The sequence below is a fragment of the Perognathus longimembris genome, chromosome 8 (assembly GCF_023159225.1).
Source record: "Perognathus longimembris pacificus isolate PPM17 chromosome 8, ASM2315922v1, whole genome shotgun sequence".
In the NCBI taxonomy this organism is placed as follows: domain Eukaryota; kingdom Metazoa; phylum Chordata; class Mammalia; order Rodentia; family Heteromyidae; genus Perognathus; species Perognathus longimembris.
In genome coordinates, this window is record NC_063168.1 from 69829158 (window position 1) to 69848765 (window position 19608).

Here is a 19608-nt window from a genome sequence, read left to right on the forward strand (position 1 = left end):
ATTTTAAAGCTGAATTAGGTGGCTTTGTAATCTCAGCTAGTCAGGAGGCAAAGATTGGGGGCTAGTGGTTCTCAGATAGCTCAGGTTTCTAGGAGGAGTGGGATTGTCTTTTGTTTTCAATTATTTTTCCAAGTTTTAATTATGAAATCCACAGAGATAATTTAGTCTGTCCAAATGGTGTAAAACTTAATGCACTTATTTGATGCAGTTTGGGGAAGAAACAGGTCACACATCTGTAGACTCCAGTTGTGGCAACATTAATCTAGACAACTCAGTAGGTACCTAGTGTGGTACATGGAAGGAAAACGATAAACAAGATAAAACAACAAAATGGAATTTGGGGTAAGTTTCATTATAGGTTACATACAGATTTGGGGGAACCTTAAAACAAGGCGGACTCCTGGTTTGATACAGTACATATTAGCATTTCGTAGAGCATTATGTAGAATATTGGTCCCTAAAGATGGTCCTAGATTTAGGAATTCCAGAGTCATATACCATTGAGAAATAGCTGGTGGGATTGTCTTGCAGCTGGAATTGCCTATCCAGCACCATGATCTTTTGCTCTTCCCTCCTTGGGAGTCTGGACCAGGGCTTGCAGACCGTTCGATGATTTTCTTTGTGTTTCTGACTCTGTTGATTCCTGGTGTTCTTTCTTTCTTCCTCTCTTGAGAATATAGTCTCTCCTTTTTACCTGACACCAAATCCGCCATTTTTCTTGCCTTTAGAATGGGATTCAGATGTTTTTTTAAATGAGGTCAAATTCATGTAATATACATTTAGCTGTGTTTCAACTCATGGTGATTTAGTATGTTTACAGTTACACAACCAGCTGCTCTTGGATGCATTTTTAATTTACTTCTATTGGATTTTAGAACCTTTGTTTTGTTGAGAACCGAGTCTTCCTTGAATCATTGATTCCAGCTTCTTATTTTATTTTTCTCAGATATTCATCGAAAGCCTTCTGTGCTCCAGTCGCCTTGAAAACATCCACTTGGCAGGGCAGATGATGCACCGCACTGCCAGTTCCATAGACCCTCCTGCTGTTGCACACCACAAAGGGCGGCCGCAGTACAGGCTCAGTTACTGCAAAAGCACCGACTTGGTCCTGGCTGCCAGCAGAGAGTACTTCAACTCGTCTACCAACCTCACCGACAGCTGCATGGACCTGGCCAGGTATGTACCTCCATGTTCTTCCATCAGAGGAAAGAGTTAGAACATACAGACTGTACTGTGGGTTTATTCTTCACCAGAGTCACAGATTATTTCCAGTGCAATACCATATTGGACTAACTGGTTGCTTGACTAGAATAAGAAGACGACCCCTGTTCTCCAGCATGCTTTCTGCTAAGTGCGTTTTACTGGCTATCTGAAAATCTGTGTTTCTCTTTTTTTGGAAGACACTCCTGTGCTCACCTGCCAATTCCTGCTCTGTGATCGCAGCATGTATTGGGGCGTGGCCTGTCTCCTTGCAACAGCACCTGGCTGTTTAGCAACAGGGGCCATGATTAGGTGATAAAACTCCAAAGTCCCTTCCATGTAGCACGTTCTAGTCTATAAATTTGGCTTCCTTCTTGGCCTGGTGTATTTTTACTCCTCTTACGTGACATGGTAAAGAAGGCCTACTCAGATTCCGAGTTTCTGTTGTTCTTCCCAATTTCACTGGTTTTTTTTACTTACCTTTGTATTAAGGAACCTTAGACACTTCAGGAAAGTTTTTGTGTATTGGTTTTTTTTATTATTACAATGAAATGTCTACTTAGTTAACAACAAACTTTGTTCTATTCAATGATGATTTGTCTGTTGGTTATTTTTGTACTAATAATTGTCTGTATTTTAAATTATCTTTAAGTAGTTATACAAAGGAACTTCTATTCAACATTCTACTTTAAGGATACACTTAAGAGTAACATGATCAATTGTCAGCTCTTCCATTATTGTCTCTCATCCCTCCTCTTGATTCCACCCCCCCTCTTTTTGAGTATTCATTTACTGATGTTTAGCCTTTCTAAGGAATTACTTCCATTGAGTTCTCTCTTTAATCTACCATATTTCAGCTAATATACTTATATGCACTTGGGTACCACCCCAGAGTGTTTATATATATATTTATAAGTGAACTATAGGCTCCATGGATGGGAGAAAACATGCCTCCTTTGTCTCTCTGGGCCTGACTTCACATAACATGATTTTTTTTCAGGTCCTTTTATTACTTTGCAGATGACAAAATACTCTTTCTAATATATGAATGATTAACTCATCTAGATACATTTATTTTCTTCTAAATGACTGGTTCCTATTTCAACTTTATCATAAGTTAACAGTTGCTCTTTTTCCCCCTGTGATAACCTTTTCTCAGAAAGCATCATCTTTTTTGGCCAGTCTTGGGCCTTGGACTCAGGGCCTGAGCACTGTCCCTGGCTTCTTCCCGCTCAAGGCTAGCACTCTGCCACTTGAGCCACAGCGCCGCTTCTGGCCGTTTTTCTGTATATGTGGTGCTGGGGAATCGAACCTAGGGCCTCGTGTATCCGAGGCAGGCACTCTTGCCACTAGGCTATATCCCCAGCCCCTCATCTTTTCTTAAACTAGGCTATTGAACTTGACACAGGTATTTAAAGTAGCTATGTATGTCTTTTCTTGCTTTTCTTTAAAGGATTTTATTTTTGTTTCAGATGATGAAAATGTGAAATACAAATGGCCTTTGAAACTGAGAGTTGTGTTTGAACTAATCCTTTGTGGCAAGTTTTTCTCAGAGAGTATTTTAAAAGCTGTCATAGAACTTCTTGTCCATTACTCTGCTTCTTTCCCACAGGGATGTGCCTTAATTTTAAGCAGATGACACATACACGCACACACGCACATGCACACACACACACACACAATTATATAAGCACCAGCCCAGAAAACCACACAGACACACAGTTATGTAGAACAAAGAAAGAAAAGTGTATTACCGGCAAAAGGGACCGACAAGGCCAATTCTCACAGGGAGAAGAAGTGCTTGTCTTCATCTGAGGTGACTTCTTATAACCGTGAGGGGCCAGGAGGGTGGGAACCCTGGTGCAGACCAGTGGGCTGAGAACTTCTCCATGGCAGGCTAGGATTTATGGCAGCTGTCCAAGGAGTTGACAAGGGCTCCGCTTATGGCTGCCGCTGACCAAATTGAAGGGCATTTTTAAGGGGGTCCTGTTAGCTTTTATGGTTGCAACTGACCCAGTGGAGTGCCATCTCAAGGTAAGGGGGAGGAGGCTGATTATTTACTGCCTGCACCACATGGGCCTCTTGTTGGTCACTCTGGGAAAAGAGCCTGTTAAGCTATGGGAAAGGAGCCTATTATACTAAGTACATATATGTGTATATGTGTGTGTATGTGTGTGTATTTGTGAGCTGACTGTGAACTGTGTGTGTTAGCATAGATAATAGCCCATGCATTTTTATAGATGAACTTATTGTGTATTAGTTGTGTTTTTTTTTGTTTGTTTGTTTTATGTGTTTTTTTTTTTTTTTGCCATTCCTGGGGCTTGAACTCAGGGCCTGGGCATTGTCCCTGAGCCTCTTTTTTCCTCAAAGCTAGTGTTCTACCACTTGAGCTCACAGCTTCATTTCCAGGTCCTTATTTTTCTTTCTGGTAGTTTATTGGAGATAAGAGCTTCAATGGGATTTCCTTCCAGGGCTGGTTTTTTTTTTTTTTTTTTTGGCCAGTCCTGGGCCTTGGACTCAGGGCCTGAGCACTGTCCCTGGCTTCTTCCCGCTCAAGGCTAGCACTCTGCCACTTGAGCCACAGCGCCGCTTCTGGCCGTTTTCTGTATATGTGGTGCTGGGGAATCGAACCTAGGGCCTCGTGTATCCGAGGCAGGCACTCTTGCCACTAGGCTATATCCCCAGCCCCCAGGGCTGGTTTTGATCCACAATCTCCAGGTCTCAGCCTCTCGAGCAGCATGAGCCACCCGTACCCAACTTACACCGTACTTGTATTGAGGAAACAGTGATCATCCAAACAGTACAAAGGAAATGAATCAACAGTTTTCCTCTTCATTCTCCTTGCCTAGATTTTTGCTTCACATGTTTGTGTATGTGTGTGTGTGTGTGTGTGTATGTGTGTGTGCTCACATGTGTGTATCAGTACTGAGACTTGAACTCAGGATCTCTGTATAGTCCCTTAATTTTTTCCTCACGGATAGCTCTCTACCTCTTGAATGACTCTTTTGCTTCTGGCTTTTTTATACTTAACTGGAGATAAGAATCTTAAGAACTCTTCTCTCTGGGTTGGCTGTAAGTTCTTACTATTGATAAATGCTTTTCTATACCTTGCTTTGTAAATTTATGTTCTATATTACATGTTTTACTATATGACTACACACAGGTGTTTCATATTTTTTTGATAGTTATAAGCTATTCCATTGCTTACCTTCCATAGAATATGGTTCCAATTTGCTGTATTTTCTTTCCTTTTGAAAACAACCTGATAGTGAGTCACCGTAACAGTGTGACTCTGAGCATGACTGGAGTTATGGGTTCAGAAGTGAGTGCCTTTAAAATTTAGACAAATCACCAATAGGTTATGGGCATTTTACACTGCAGCCAACTATATGTGAAATCGTACACATTTACATCCCCAGTCACCTCAGTGCTGGACTGGTATCTGAGCCTTGTACAACTCTTTCACAAGTTGTCTCTTCTACTTTTGCGATAGTATTCCCGTGCACTCTTTCAGATAATAAGTTCATTCGCTGAATAAAACTTTTCTGAAGTGTATATTTTCTCTCAATTAAAAAGCAACTTTATTTAAGATACTCACTTGAGCTGTGCATGGCGAGGCCTGCTTGTCATCTCAGCTGCTTAAGAGGCAGAGGCAGGAGTGAGACCTCATTTCAGAACAAAACAAAGCAGAACAAAACAATTCATACATATCACACAGTCTTAGCTTAGCACATCACTTTAGCCTGTAATCAATGTCAGTACCAATAAATACTTTCTTTTCTTGAATCAGAAAAAATTGTTTTTTGTGCCATTTTTCTAGGTCATTTCTTGTGAAGTACAAAGTTGAGAACAAATTATAACATTCTTATTTGTCTTAGAAGGGAAACTGGAAATTACTTGAATTCTCTCTTTAAAAAAAAATGCCCTTTCTGATATAATCATTACCTTGGTATTCATGAGCGGAAGAACACTAGAAAGAGTTATGGGACTTCATGTCATGATGCTATTAGTAATTGCAATGCAATCATGGCCAAATTGTTTGACCTCTGAGCCAGTTTTTCCCGCTTTACTTCCAGCATGTGTGGACATTTGCCCACTGTGTGGGCTTAGTGTGGGAATTAAGGTTAAAGAAAGCATCCAGCAGTCCCTGTGTTTGGAATGTGGTGGACTTTTAGTAGTATTTGTTTGGTCCTCTGTTGTTCAATATAGAAAGTTAACTTGGTTGGACCTATGTTTGCTTTGAACTTGGGGCTTTGTGCTTGCTACACAGGTTTCTTAGCCACTGGAACCATGCCTCCTCACCCCTTTTTGCTTTACTTATTTATTTTTTTTTTTGGCCAGTCCTGGGCCTTGGACTCAGGGCCTGAGCACTGTCCCTGGCTTCTTCCCGCTCAAGGCTAGCACTCCGCCACTTGAGCCACAGCGCCACTTCTGGCCGTTTTCTGTATATGTGGTGCTGGGGAATCGAACCTAGGGCCTCGTGTATCCGAGGCAGGCACTCTTGCCACTAGGCTGTATCCCCAGCCCATTACTTATTTTTTGAGTAGTGTCTTGCCTTTATGTCTGGGATACCTTGGGTGCAGTCCTCCAGTTTATACTTCCTGCATTGATAGGATGATAGACACGTGCCACCATGTGTCAGTGCTTTTTTATTGGTTGAGATTGGGTTTCCTGACCAGCCTGGCCTTGAACTATGATTCAGCTCTTGGTAGCTAAGATTATGGGTGTGAGCCAATTGCATTGAGCCTTCTTTTATAAAATTTGCCTGGGGCTAGAGGCATGGCTCAAGTGGTAGTGTCTGTCTGTGAGTGAAAAAGTTGAGTTGAGAACACAGTCCCAGAATTCAAGTACTGCTAACAGCGTAACAAAACAATGATGAAAACAACAACAGAAAAAGCAAGTAAACAAACAAAATGTAGAATTGAAAAAAGTGGAGGGAGTATTGGATAACTAATCTTTAAACTGAAAAGAAAATAGCATGTCTGTTGTCTTTCAGGTGCTGCTTACAGCTGATAGCAGATAGACCCTCTGCCGTTCAGGAGGAGCTAGACCTCATCCAGGCACTTGGATGTCTTGAAGAATTTGGCGTAAAGATCTTGCCTTTGCAAGGTGAATTTTCTGCCTTCTATTACATTGTTATCAACATAACTTGTATTAATTTCCTATTATTCCTTTTTAGTTCTTGGAACTAAGGAGCAATTAGCATTAGATTTCAGTTTTCTTCCCTATCCAGTGAAATTCAAGTGGAAATTAAGAAACTAAGAAATAAAGCTACTGTTTGGCCATAAATTATCATTTGTAGTTTATGTTTACAATCTTTAAAGAAATAGCATTAGCAGAAGCAGAGAGGCAATTGGATAAAAACAAATAGATATGGAGGATTTTGAGTAAGAGTTTCGCATTGCCATCAGTTTTGACATTATTTATATTATGTTTTAATAGATTTTTAACTAGCTATAAATGGTAAGTTCTTTTCTTTATGTGCCTGATTCTGTGTGTGTGTGTGTGTGCGTGTGTGTGTGTGTATTTTTATTTTTTCCCCATCCTGAGCTCAGGGCCTTGGCACTGTTCCTGGGATTGTTGCTTAAGGCCAGCACTTTACCGTTTGAATCACAGCTCCACTTCTGGCTTTTTAATGGTTAATTATAGGTAAGAGTCCCATGTACCTTCCTGCCCAGGCTGGATTGAAGTGTGATCCTCACATCTCAGCCTCCTGAGTAGCTAGGATTACAGGTGTGAGCCACCAGTGTCAGGCTCAGTATATTCTTTAATTCAGTCAGTTCTTCCCTCCGCCTCTCCCCCCTCCCCCCCCACCCCAAACAGAAGTAATCACACATTTTTGTTTAGAGTTAGAGTTTCACTTTCAGCAATAAAAGACATTTAGGTGCCACCTAAAACTGCATCCTGGCTCACAGCCTTGTTCTTAGCAGCTTTGTGTTGTGAGAACAGGACACAGCTCACAATACTCTGGCCTTACTTGACCTTGCTGAGTAGCTTTCAGTCTCTTCAAACTCTTCAAACCCAGACCCCTAAGTGGAGAAGGAGGTTCAGATGTTTTGCAATGTGCTGCCTGGCCTCCTGTCTTCTTTAAACTCTATTCTTACTGTAGAAAAGGTTAGAAATGGGAATGGGAAGAAACAGAGCAGAGTTCCTTCCATTGTCACTTCTATTACACCATAGCTGTCTCTCTTCTCTCCTCCTTTCCTCTCTCACTCCCCCCCCCTCAGATAATAATGGCTGTACAAATTCCTTGTTATTTATCTCTTGTAGTGTTAGAGTTAAATGGACCTTTGGGGATATGAACCAATAGTGACATTTTTGTGATCACATGGGTCATCATTGTAGATTTGCTCAAAAGTGAAGTTCTGCTTCTTAGATTTATTATACTTGAAAAAGGTACTGCTATTGTAACCTTGAATATCATTGTTTGGAAGTAATTTGTGTATAATTACACATATCCTGCAGCATCTTTATAAAGTCTGTCAGGTAATTTTCATTCAGGAGAAAATATTCAGTTGTACCATTAATGCAATTTTTGAGCTCAAAGCTTCTTAAAATTTTGAAGATTAAAGTTACTAACAGGCATTTTGAGCTTATTAAAATAAATAACATTTATTGCAGTTTTTAATTAAGGAGAATGGAGCACAATGTGACTTTCGTTCTGCTTTTATCTTATGTTAAATCATTGTGGCTTTGAATGTGTGTGTGTATGTGTGTGTCTGTGTGTGTGTGTCTCTGTGTCTGTGTGTCTGTTAGCTACTTACATAATTCAAGCTGATATATGTATTATCAATCAGCAGTAAAAGACAACTGTGTAGTGATTGTCCAGAGATTTAGAAGATAGATAAAGTATAAATGTCATTTCACATAGTAATTGCAGTCTGCTAGACTCCTGAAAATTTATTTAAAATACTTGAATATTAGTATGCATTGCCTAGAGGAGACAGGAGAGGAGGAACTAACATAGAGTGTTGCATCAAATGAAAGCTTGGAGGAAATGGTGATCTACTGCTGTCAGTGGTCTTAGCTTTCCATCTTTGTTTTATAGGATTGTATATAGAGAGTTGCTATTAGGTCCTGACATGGTCATTGTAAAAGTGTCACATTTTTGTAACTTCAGGATGTCAATTCATTGGCCGTTTTATAGAAGTTTAATTGTAAGGGAAATATCCATACTGTTCATGATTTATTCAGTAGCAGTCATTTATTTTTGTACATACACATTTTACTTAGTTTTCATTGCTCTGGAGACAACTTTGGGTTTCTCTTAGTAGTACTGGGGTTTAAACTCATGCTTGCTAGACGATGCTTTACTCTTTGAGCCATGCCCACAGCCTTTTGTTGGCTTAAGTTGGATAGTATCTCATGCTTTTTTTGTGGGATTTGCCTCAGACTATGGTCCTCCTGTCTATACCTCCTGCATAAGTAGGGGTCACAGGTGTGCTTTCTCACCTGGTTTATTGATTGTGATGTGGTTTGGTAACTTTATTTGCCTGGACTGGCCTTGAGTCCTGATCTATTTGTCTCCTCTTTCATATTGGATGGAGTGATCCACTGTACCTGGTCTCTGCCTTTTTTTTTGTAAACAGTGTTTTATGTATTCCAGATTGGGATTGTTGGTATGAGCCACTGTGGCCCACTTGAGTCTGTTTTCATCTTGTTTGATTACCTTACTTGATGGTAGTCACAGCACCCTTTTGTGATGACTGCAGTTGCAATTGTTTAGTATGTCTTTCTTTTCCAGTGCGATTGTGCTCAGATCGAATCAGCCTCATTAAGGAGTGTATTTCCCAGTCTCCTACATGCTACAAACAGTCTGCTAAGCTGCTCAGCCTTGCCGAGTTGCTCAAGGTTGCAGGTAAGTCTTTGAATGCTAAGTGACAGATGAAGTTTTCTGTGTCCATCTTGACATCAGTCTATATGAACACTAGAATAAACATTTATAGGTGCCAGTTGAGCACCATTTGAACATGGATTAGTAGTTCCTAGGACGATTTAGCATGTTTTGGAAACCTCTGCAGTGCAATTATCTTAGTTTTAATACTTTGGCAATCTGAACTTGGCCACATTCTATTTCACAAATTTTAATATGAAATCAATATTACAGTCTAGTGCAATATCATCAAGACACAAGGCTATTATGTACAATTCATTGAACATATTTTTATTTTGAGCCACTTGAGCTCATGTAATAAGAATACTAATCTTTATTAAATGTCATACCTTTTCTATCTTAACTTAGTACTTGTTACTTACAGTGCTCCTTCTGCATTTTAAGGTGGAACCACAAAACTTGCATGAACTCATTAATCCTCCTTGACAATTTCATATAGAATACTCATTCTACCTTAGGTTGTTTCAGTCTTGCCATGGGATCTTTTTTTTTTTTTTTGGCCAGTCCTGGGCTTTGGACTCAGGGCCTGAGCACTGTCCCTGGCTTCTCCCGCTCAAGGCTAGCACTCTGCCACTTGAGCCACAGCGCCGCTTCTGGCCGTTTTCTGTATATGTGGTGCTGGGGAATCGAACCCAGGGCCTCGTGTATCCGAGGCAGGCACTCTTGCCACTAGGCGATATCCCCAGCCCTGCCATGGGATCTTTTTCTTAAGTCAGAGGGTTCTGAGTCATTGACTTTATTTATTTATCTATCTATCTATCTATCTATCTATCTATCTATCTATCTATCTATCTATCTATCTACCTATCTATTTATTTATTTATTTACCATTTTTTCGCCAATCCTGGGCCTTAGACTCAAGGCCTGAGCACTGTCTCTGGCTTCTTCTTGCTCAAGGCTAGCACTATGCCACTTGAGCCACAGCGCCACTTCTGGCTATTTTCTATATATGTGGTGCTGGGGAATTGAACCCAGGGCTTCATGTATATGAGGCAAGCACTCTTGCCACTAGGCCATATTCCCAGCCTGAGTCATTGACTTTAATAGATTCTAGTCTGACCATACTCAGGAGTCCGTTCTCTTTTAAATGTTATATAACAGTACAGAGTGAACGTTTTGTATGTTATTTACTCAATAGACCTTCCTATATACTTGGTTGCTCTCACGGAAATTATCAGCTATTTCTAGATTTCTTGTTTTGATATTGTGGAAAATCATACATTAAGACAGGCCTGTGGAAACCTGCCTATGATGTCAGTTCTTAGCAGGCTGAAGCTTTTGAATTGTGAGTTTGTGGCCTACCTAGGGAATATCAGAGGTTGACTTTAAAAAAAAATGCATCAAAGAAAAAATTATAAATAAGAGAATAAATAGCTGAAGTACCTGAAAAACAGAAAAGGAACTTTAATCACTGTTGGCATACTGGGAAAGCAAGGGAACCACTGTCCTTAACACTGTTTTCGGAGTACTGACATGAGCTCCCAGATTATACAGGACAGGAACAGTAGGGTACATGGGAAGAAGGTGGGGGCCTTGCCATAGTGTCAGAGTCATTGTTGCCTGAAGTTAGATTACTGTGCGTCACAAATCTAAGATGCCCTCAAATCTAAGATGACTACAGGAAAGCACCACCCCAGGAAACCACGCTGACACATAGTTACATGCAGCGAAAGGAGTTTATTGCTAGCAGGGGGCTGTCAGGCTAGCTCTCTTGCGATAGAGAATAGCGCCTGTCCTTGTGCAGGAGAGGTAATTATGTAGTGCCAGGCAAATGGAAGGCAGGGCAGGGAGTCTGAGGGTGGGCATTCCTGCTGAGGGCCGGAAGTACTCTGCAGCTGCAGTTGGGATAGCATGTAGCTAGGACGAGTCAGCTGCTGTGGTCAGACCTGGGTGGACAGCATTCCACTGGTGCACCTGGAGACTAGAGATACGTGTAGTTTCAGGATTAGGGTGGGGGCTACTAATTGTGGCCAGGCCTGGCCCGATCACCTGATTTTGGGTAAAAGGCAGAGGACCTAAGATAGAGGTCTTCTAGGTCTTCTAACTGCCCATATTGCATGGGGTATTCTCAAATGTACGGGACCATCCATACTTCAAGAGCAATTCAGCGAAGTTTCACAACCAAATCCTAAACCTACTGCTGTAATAGCCGTCTGTGTACAAGTTTGTTGTGCATTCAAGCATCTTCATCATAAGTTTATACTTTAAATATTTCACCAATATATTAAAACATAAAGGAACTAATTTTAACACTTCATATGGAGCACTGGATTTAGGAAATCTGTATTCATTCATCGAGACAAGTAGTACTATGAAGGTACCATAGCTGTTGGTGTGGTGGTACAAACTGTATTCTGCCTTTCCTGAATTCTGTTTTAGCCAAGACACTAGTAGCCTTTGTGGAATAACTCAGTGTAATAACTGTAGCTCCATGAAACCCTTTCCACTGATTGGTTTTTCAGTTGGTTTCTCTCAGCCTAATAACTTCACAGGAAAGGAGTTCAATTCCATCTCCAACAAGGAAAACTAGGGGAGGGTAGAATGGAAAATTACCAAGAGGACTTATCTTAGGCTAAGCATATCTAACAGGATATATAATTCTTGCTGAAGGCAGGCCAGAGTTCCTTGTCTGGGGGAAAGAGAAATTTGGTCATATATTAAGGGTAATGAGATGTCTAGGGTGGGGGTTCTGTATAAACTAGCTTAATATGCTAACACTGCATGTGGAGAACAGACACAGTGACAGGGCCTAGAAGGAGGCAGAGGAGCCCACCTAGATTTTGTCAGCAGTCTTGGTACTCTAGACTACACTTCAGTTCTAGCTCTAGCTTCCAAATACCAGTGACTTTGATTTTAATTGTTAGTGTAATTTTCTCTTCCTCCTCTTTCTCCTGTTCCTGGAGTAGTGGTGAGATAAATTTCATTATGTACCCCAGGTTGGTCTTGAAATCATGATGTTTCTGCCTCAGCCTGCCAAATATGGAGATTACAGGTATGCTTGCGAGTTGAGTTAAAAAAAAAAGTATCTTCAAGTAGAACAAAGAAGGTACCACTTAACAATGCAGTTTATGAATACAATATATCTTTTTTTTTTTTTTTTTGGGCAGTCCTGAGGCTTGGACTCAAGGCCTGAGCACTGTCCCTGGCTTCTTTTTGCTCAAGGTTAGCACTCTGCCACTTGAGCCACAGCGCCACTTCTGGCCGTTTTCTGTATATGTGGTGCTGAGGAATTGAACCCAGGGCCTCGTGTATCCGAGGCAGGCACTCTTGCCACTAGGCCATATCCCCAGCCCCAATACAATATATCTTGATCAGTATATTCCTTCAACATTCTCATCCCTTCAACCCACCCTTTCTCATACTTTTGTGGTATAGACAATGAATTCTTCATTTGTCTACCCCTTTCTCCTTGTCCCCACCCTCCTCTTGGAGAGAAAGACTAGATCAAAGCCCAACAAAATCAGCATTGCTTGAGTTTTAACATGAGAAATATTACTACTGTCTTTCCTTCATCCATGTACTTTATCCTCTAGTCACTATTATAATTTGTTTTCTCTCGACACGTGGGGTTCTTCTTTTTCCTTTATTTGGAGAAAGATCAAGACTTCTCTGTAGAACTGTGGTCCATTCTGGTTTGGAGTTTAGGTTCAGTATTTTAATTAGGAATTGATATTAATCATTGATCTCTTCAGAGACCAAGGACTCCTTCCCTGCACAGTAAGTCAATTGAAAGGTCAAAATGCCTGTAACCTTTTATCCTCTAATCATTTACAAACAGTCTAATCTGTGTGCTCTATTTTTTTTTGAATTAATTTGGCAGCCACTGTTAATGAGCTTTTTTAAAATCAATTGATGCTGCCCTAATCATTAATTCATTTGCATGTGCTTACAGGTGAAGACCCAGAAGAAAGGCGTGGACAAGTTCTAATCCTCTTAGTAGAGCAAGCGCTTCATTTCCATGACTACAAAGCAGCCAATATGCACTGCCAGGAGCTGATGGCCACTGGTGAGTAGGCATCTTTCTTAATCTAGCACTTTTTTCATGTGCTCTGCACGTGATGAATAATGGAAAAGGTGTGTGCTGAAATCAATTGGCCTGATTGGTAAACTAGCCACATTTTTGCTTGAGATACATTTTATTAGCCCTGTCAAGTATTTATGCTGTGTGTATACATATTAATATTTTAATGAACTCAGATACTTTATCTGAGATTTTGATTGCTTTCCATTTCTTATTTAAAATATACCCACAGTTTACATTTCATGTATTTACTATATAAAAGAAAATTTAAATAATTAAATTTGATAATTTGTGACTGCAGAGTCATTATTTTTTGCTTTAGTTTGTAAAAAGAACATTGCTTTTCAAACTAATATTGAAAAATTGGGAAGTTGTTTGCAACCTTAACATTTTCTATGTTGACATTCAAAAGTCCTGACTCTGGATAATAGCAGATTTTCTTATGGAATCACTTGTCACCTGAAGAACACATTCTTTGGTAGAAAGTGACGTCGTTTTACCATAAGCTTTCTACCAAATGCTGTCTTCCTGTACCTGTGCCCTAACAACTGCATAACCTACTGCCGGTACCTCAAGTAGTTAAAGTAGAGTACATCATTTCCTGATAACTCCTGGAACTGTGAACTAAGGATGTGCGCACTGTTTTGCTGTTGTTGTTATTTGGTGCTGGGCATTGCATCGAGGCCTCATGTTGTAAATAAGTGCCCGCCCACTGAGCTGGATTCAAAGCCAGATTCTTGCATACCTGCACATCTACTATCAATGAAAACCCAATTCTGAAACTTGTTAGTAATAGTATGGAAGACCTTGTTGAGGACAATTGTGCTAGGTGTTAGAGTTATTGCAGTACAGGGGAGAGATTAGACTCACTTGCTAAAAGAACAAATACAGGTGGATATTACAGGTAATGAGCAAAACAGAAGAGTCCCTGGATGAAAACTTATGAAGAAGAGATACTAAATTTAGGAATTTTTTTTTTTTTTTTTTTGGCCAGTCCTGGGCCTTGGACTCAGGGCCTGAGCACTGTCCCTGGCTTCTTCCCGCTCAAGGCTAGCACTCCGCCACTTGAGCCACAGCGCCGCTTCTGGCCATTTTCTGTATATGTGGTGCTGGGGAATCGAACCTAGGGCCTCGTGTATCCGAGGCAGGCACTCTTGCCACTAGGCTATATCCCCAGCCCCAAAATTTAGGAATTTCTTGCTAACTTGATAACTAGGATTTTCCCCAGAGGGCAGGCTGAGGTGACTAGGTTTGAAGGGTGGTAGAGGAGGAAATTGGTCAGATACTGAGGATGTAGACATCTTGATTCAACAGGTTAAAGCAGAATTCTTGCTGCAACTGAAGAATGCATTCCAGTAAAGGTTGAGATTTAGTTGATAAAGCTTGGTTGGTAAAAGAGACAATCCCTGGCAATTTATTTATGACATTTAAAAGCACTAGAAAAAAACGACTCATGAAGGTACTTATAACCCTGACATTAGAAATTTAATTTTATAAAAGAATTGTATTAAGTAATATTAACTAAATGACTTTGTAATATGATGTTTAGAATAGTTGTTTTCTGTACACATATTTTACCAATTCTAAACTGTTTAGTTAGAAAGCTCTTTTAGGCATTTGAATGAATTAATTTTTACTTAATAAACGTAGAGAAATTATTCTGAACTGAGGCCTGTGTTCCCAGAAAAAAAGCCATACTTCCAATCTGGGATTTCTTCAGGTAAGAATACGATTATATTTTAAGAATAGGAGCGATCTTTCCTAGGAATCAGGAGGCGGCCTCTGTTTTTGGCACTGACCTTGGATACCTGTCTTCTGTACAGTGAATAATTCTACCTGGGTTTCTATCTTAATATCTATTTAGCACCTTGAAGTTCTTGATGAGCTCTTAATTGTAAGTTAATCCTTTCAACAGCCTAAGAGGAAAGGGGTTATTATTGTCCCTTGGTAGTAGTAAAGCAAGTATATTAGAGCTTTTACAAGCTCACAGGAGCATTAAGCAATCGGCTTGGGCCATATAATTGGAGTTCTGAATTCAGAGATCTATATTTTACTCACTCAGCAACAGAGCACAATAAATATGAGTATTTATATTCATTTTCAGTTTTTCTAAAAGTAAATGTTGGTCAGAAATTCTGTCTGGAGTAGCGTTGAATTTTTTTGTGATTGGCAGTTAGCCTAATCTTTTCTAATTTTGATTCTTAAATATTTCTTCCTTTTATACCTTTAAAATCTTCAGTTTTACTTTTGTAGTAGGAGACGTGTAATCTGTTACATAATCTTCAATCTGATCTTGGATATACCTTTTTTTTTTTTTTTTTTTTCCTTTAGTGATAGTCCTGGGGCTTGAACTCAGGGGCTCAGCACTGCCCCTAAGCTTTTTTTGCTCAAGGCTGGCACTCTCCCTGTTAAATCATAGCTCCCCTTCTGGCTTTTAGGTAGGTAAATGGAGGTAAGAGTGTTAAAGACTCTTCCTGCCCAGCCTGCCCAGGCTGGCTTTGAATTGAAATTCTCAGCTCTCAGCTTTCTGAGTAGCTAGGATTACAAGTATGAGCCACCGGCGCTCCACTGGATGTGTCTTGTATAATTTGGGGAAATCATGCTCTTTTTTCCTGCCTTCCTTGCAGGTTATGCTGAAAGCTGGAATGTTTGTAGCCAGTTAGGGCAGTCAGAAGGTTACCAAGACTTGGCCACTCGACAAGAACTCATGGCTTTTGCTTTGACACATTGCCCTGCCAGCAGCATTGAACTTCTTCTGACAGCTAGCAGCTCTCTACAGGCCCAAGTAAGTGCTCCTAAGTAAAAACAAGACAGAACAAAACCCAGGCATCCTTGACCTAGTTAAAGTGTGTTTTGGTGCCGTGTGGATTGGTATGTGTAGTGTTTTTTAATAGTAATCTTTTAATTTGTAGAAGAAAGATAGATTTGTCACTTACCTGAAAAAGGATTTGAAAATAGGAGAATATTAAGCAATGTCTCTGGATTTATTATAGTAAAAATAAAGAAGAAAGGGAACAAGAAGGTCTTGAGAAGAATTGGAAGTACTATTAGGAAGGAATTATAGAATTTAAGGGAAAGTTAATGTTGTCAACAATAAATACATGGAGAATGATGATGTGAAATAATCTCGGAGACTATGGAAGTTACAGCAGTGGGTGTCACCATTCCTTTTGGTGTCTTTTGGAAATTGAGGATAGAAATGGGCTTCGGTTGGCAAATGCTGATGTTCCTATAAGTCATAGGCTAGGTCTGCACGTAGGGGATAAATGTCCCTTTTGAGAAACTGGTTACAATATGAGAGGTCTGTGCAAGTTGCATTTTCCTTCACAGTCATTCATTGTATCATGTGCCAGGTTTTTCACAGTTGATTTCCACTTCTGGAATGTTCACATAAAGTCCTTAAATATGTCTGTTGCCATAAAACTATTCACTAGAAATAACAGTGCCTTTCCTCAAAAGGAGAAAACAATATTTCTATTCATTTCTTTCTTGTAAAAGTGATGTACAGAGGGGTTATAGTTTCATACATAAGCCTGCATTGTAAAGAGAGGCAAATTAAACTCTTTTTAATATAGCCTATTGTTTCAGGTCCTGTACCAAAGAGTGAATCTTCAGATCCATCCTGAAGCAGGAGAACACATCGGTGTTTCAGCATTAACTAGTAAACCGTTACAGGAGGTAGGTTCTGGCAGGGGAGGTAAGGGCTGGAAGGGTGTAGATGAAGTGAGATTGAACGCCTAACCCTAGCTAGGAGAAGGATTTGTATAACTGTGGCTAGGGATGGTTTTTCAGTTTTGAGGATGGGAAGTATAGCATGTAGAAAAGAACGCGTGACAGAAATGTGCAACCTCAAACTACCACACAAAGAAATAAGTAAGACTGGTTTTACAAATTTTACATGAGAATTTAGCTTGTAACAAATACTACATTGAGAACTATGGATTCATTATACGTCACAAAGCACAGTCCAGAGTCTTTGAGGACTGTCCACCTATCATTGCCCATTGTGGTCTGATGCTGGAGTTCTCTATTGCATTTGAATATAGAAAGTAAGGGGTGCTCTCCTGGAAAGCTCCAGAGTGGGAGCTTTTGAACAAGTGAGGGCTTCATTTTGCTTCATTTGGGAATCCTTACTCTTGTTAATCTGTCCCAGGACTCTGCATGGTTGATTGTTTTTGTCACCCATACAGTATATTCAGGAAATCTTAGTACATCCCTTCCAGTCTGTTATAACAAAGATTGAACAACTAATAGGAGCAACTAGGAATTAGCAGAGCTAGTGAGAAGGAAGCTGTTGTGTGATGAGAAGCAGATAGGCCTACCATACCATTATGGAGATTAATAAACTAATGTTCAGACAGCAGTCAACCTACCAGAGCCAAACTTCACACTTAAAAGTTGGCTTCTTTGTCCCTAGGATTAAATCTTTATACTTCATTCTGTATGTTTTGCTTTCAGTGGAGATCTCTTCATCTGGCAGAGCATTTTGGGTGAGGAAAAGGGATTGGGACTTCACATTCCAGTTCTGACATATGTCATCTGAGTGACCTTGAGAATTACCTGACCTCTGTGTCTCAGCTTTTTCATCACAGAATGGAAACTATTTTGGCAACTTTCTGTGTTTTCAAAAGCATTAAGTAAGCCAAACTTAAAAAAATACCTTAAAAAGGTACTCAAAATACAGTATTGAACTATTTAATAGTTTGCTGTATGTGCATGTGCACATGGGTATGTGTATATAAGTATATGTATCAACAGCTTTAGTTGAGTCATGGCTCAAATATTAAACTTAACTAACAACAACAACAAAAAGAAATAAGTAGGACTCCCCTTCCGCCCCCTCCCAGGGCCTCTCCTGACGAACTTTCCAGTCTTTTGTCTCTTCCAGAGATCTGGTCCTGACTAATTCTAATAATTCAGCAGTGTGGCTTTTAATTTTGTTATACTTAATACTCCCGCACCCTAATGTGATAGTTTACTTTTTGCTCTTTTATGCTTTATGAAAGAGTGACAATTCAGTATTATGTTTGCGAGTCATTCATACTATTATATGTAACTAGAGACTAGAGGATATGCATTTTTATTGGTATGTAGAAGTAAATTGCTGTGTGCCAACAATGGGCTTCTTTCCTTGCACTTGCCCCAGATGGAAATAGTAGCCCTTTTGAAGAACCTGCAGTGATGTGGTTAGATTTCATCTTTAAGCATATTTTGATTAATTAGTAATTTTTTGGCTTTCCCTCACTGGGTGTAAAAGCATTCTGACGTTTTCTCTGTAGGATTTGGAGCAGTTCTTATAGTAGCAGTTCTGTGTAATAGGAGGAAGTGTCTTTCAGACTCTGTTCAAAGACCTGCAATTTATCAGGTATTCTTAACCTCAAGCCTGGATCTTTGACCTTCTAGTGCCCATACTTCCTTCCCCCTTGCACAGGCCCAGGCACTGACCACTTTTCCTTTCTCTGTCATTTCACCTTTGGTGGGTTTGGTTGCTTGCCAGGCAGGAGCTCTGCCACTTGATCCATGCTTTCAGCTCTTTTTGCTTTAGGGAGACAAGGTCTCCCTGTTTGTCTGGACCAGCCTGAACCCTCCCCACAGTAGCTGGGATTGCAGGTTTGTACTACCGTACCCAGCCTTTTCTGTTGAGAGAGGATCCTGTGAATATTTTTCCTCTGTCTGCCATGAACTGTGATCCTTCCGATGTCAGCCTTCTCCATAACTGGGATGATGCATATGCATGCCATTGCATCAGATTTTGGTTGAGATCAGGTCTTCTTGTGAATTTTTTTATTTCTGGGCTGGTCTCAATCCACAGTCCCCCAGATCTCCACCTCCTGAGTAACTAGGAAGCCAGGTGTGAGTCGTCCGTGCTGGTTTATTTATGTTTGTACTCTGACTGTCACAGTGAGTGTCAGTAGCGAATTCCTGGTAAATATTTGATAAACTCATTTGGAAACACCCACTGCATAATGATTAGCTTGTGGTAAAAATAAATTAGGAAATAGAATTTGGCCTAAAATAAAGAATAAAGAATAGAAAGTATAAGCAAGATTTTCACTTGAATTCACTTGTGTGACCCTGGAGGCTACTGAGGTCCTGGTATGTTTTGACCAATATAGAGAAATATTAATTACCTATTCAGCGGAGAGCTACACCATCTTCCTGCTGAACTCAGCTCGGTGAGCTTATGCTGAATTCGTATCCTAGCCTTGTGTAACGTTGGGGCTTCCTCACTCCTGCTATCCCAGTCAATCAGGGAGTGGCAGACTGGCCTCTCGGTGCCTTTGGAGCCCACAGGTTTCTGTTTGTGCAGGGTGGCACACAGAGCCCTGTTCACACCGCATCGTTGAACGAGCACAGCACCAGACTGCCTCTCCACGGCCTGCTTAGAAGGAAAAAGAATCCTTCCACGCTGGTAGTTGGCTGTTTTCGTTTTTCTCCTTAAAAGCTTTGCCATCTTGCTTTGCCCTTTCTCAGCAAGTTATAATAGAGGAGG

General features: G+C 40.3%; 1 protein-coding gene across 1 annotated transcript in view; it reads left to right on the forward strand.

The window, feature by feature from the left end:
• The window catches only part of Nbas (NBAS subunit of NRZ tethering complex), a 248911-nt gene that overhangs the window by 119473 nt on the left and 109830 nt on the right, over window positions 1–19608 (forward strand). The window contains exons 30-35 of the mRNA XM_048353401.1: window positions 947–1176; window positions 6197–6309; window positions 8945–9058; window positions 12987–13100; window positions 15743–15900; window positions 16704–16793. Of these exons, the coding sequence (XP_048209358.1) occupies window positions 947–1176; window positions 6197–6309; window positions 8945–9058; window positions 12987–13100; window positions 15743–15900; window positions 16704–16793 (819 nt within the window). The remainder of the gene's footprint in view (window positions 1–946; window positions 1177–6196; window positions 6310–8944; window positions 9059–12986; window positions 13101–15742; window positions 15901–16703; window positions 16794–19608) is intronic.